Source organism: Berghia stephanieae, chromosome 8, assembly GCF_034508935.2.
Source record: "Berghia stephanieae isolate SIO BIC M18660-M18661 chromosome 8, UCSD_Bste_1.3, whole genome shotgun sequence".
Taxonomy (NCBI): domain Eukaryota; kingdom Metazoa; phylum Mollusca; class Gastropoda; order Nudibranchia; family Aeolidiidae; genus Berghia; species Berghia stephanieae.
Window position 1 is genome coordinate 43,437,942 of NC_088367.1, and position 928 is coordinate 43,438,869.

The window sequence follows — 928 nt, forward strand, 5'->3', positions numbered from 1 at the left end:
GGTGATGAAGGGAGAGATGATGATATGAATGATGATGATGATGATAGTGAAAATGATGATGATGGATAAATGATGAGATGATGTTTGAGGGAGAGATGATATGATGAATGATGATGATGAATTGGTGGTTTAGGGGGATGATTGATGATGATGATATGAGATGAATGATGTTTGATGGATGATGATGATGATGATGAGATGATGATAGGATGATATTGGTGGTAGTGATGAGAGATGATGATGATGATGATGATGATGATGATGATGATGATGATGATGTCGAAAGACTTTCTAGTCTAAAAGCCAATGACTTCCAAGAGCAAGGAATTATATCTGCGATGACTGACAAACAGAATGAATGGGAGTATAAGTATGGCCCATTAACTGAAAACAGTTTCATTTTTAAAAATTGTATCTATTGATGCTATGCATTTAGGTAAAATAATCGCAACATCCGCCAGCCAATAAAAATTTCCTTTCCCACGTATTCCCTCTCTTGTCTCTTTAACATGTCCGAACCATTTTTTATTCTATCTTCTCACATCTTTATTCATTTCGTTGAGGGTCATTCCCTTTGAATTTTGAAGGTTGACTGACGTGAAGAATGAATCAATAAAAATGAGACAAGAGAGAAACGAAATGGTCCGGACGAGAGAAAAGGGGGAAGGATATGTGGGAAGGAAAGTATTGGAACTTACGATTAGCGGAAAGAGAAAAAAAGGGAACGCCCAAGACTAGATTGTTGGAGGACGAGATTTAAAGAACTGGGCCTGGAGGAAGATGATGCCTCAACCGAGATTGCATGGAGATGTGGCAATTCATTATGGCAACCATGCAAAATGGCGGGATTACTGAAAGAAGAAGAAAGAAGAAGAAAGAAGAAGGAAAAGAAGAAGAAAAAAAAAAAAAAAAAGAAAAGAAGAAGAAG

The 928-nt window shown here is 37.1% G+C and overlaps 1 protein-coding gene across 1 annotated transcript in view; it reads left to right on the forward strand.

The window, feature by feature from the left end:
* Window positions 1-338: 338 nt before the first annotated feature.
* The window catches only part of LOC144979019 (uncharacterized), a 4,224-nt gene continuing 3,634 nt past the window's right edge, over window positions 339-928 (forward strand). Inside the window, exon 1 of the mRNA XM_078925635.1 lies at window positions 339-370. Coding sequence (XP_078781761.1) covers window positions 339-370 — 32 coding nt within the window. The remainder of the gene's footprint in view (window positions 371-928) is intronic.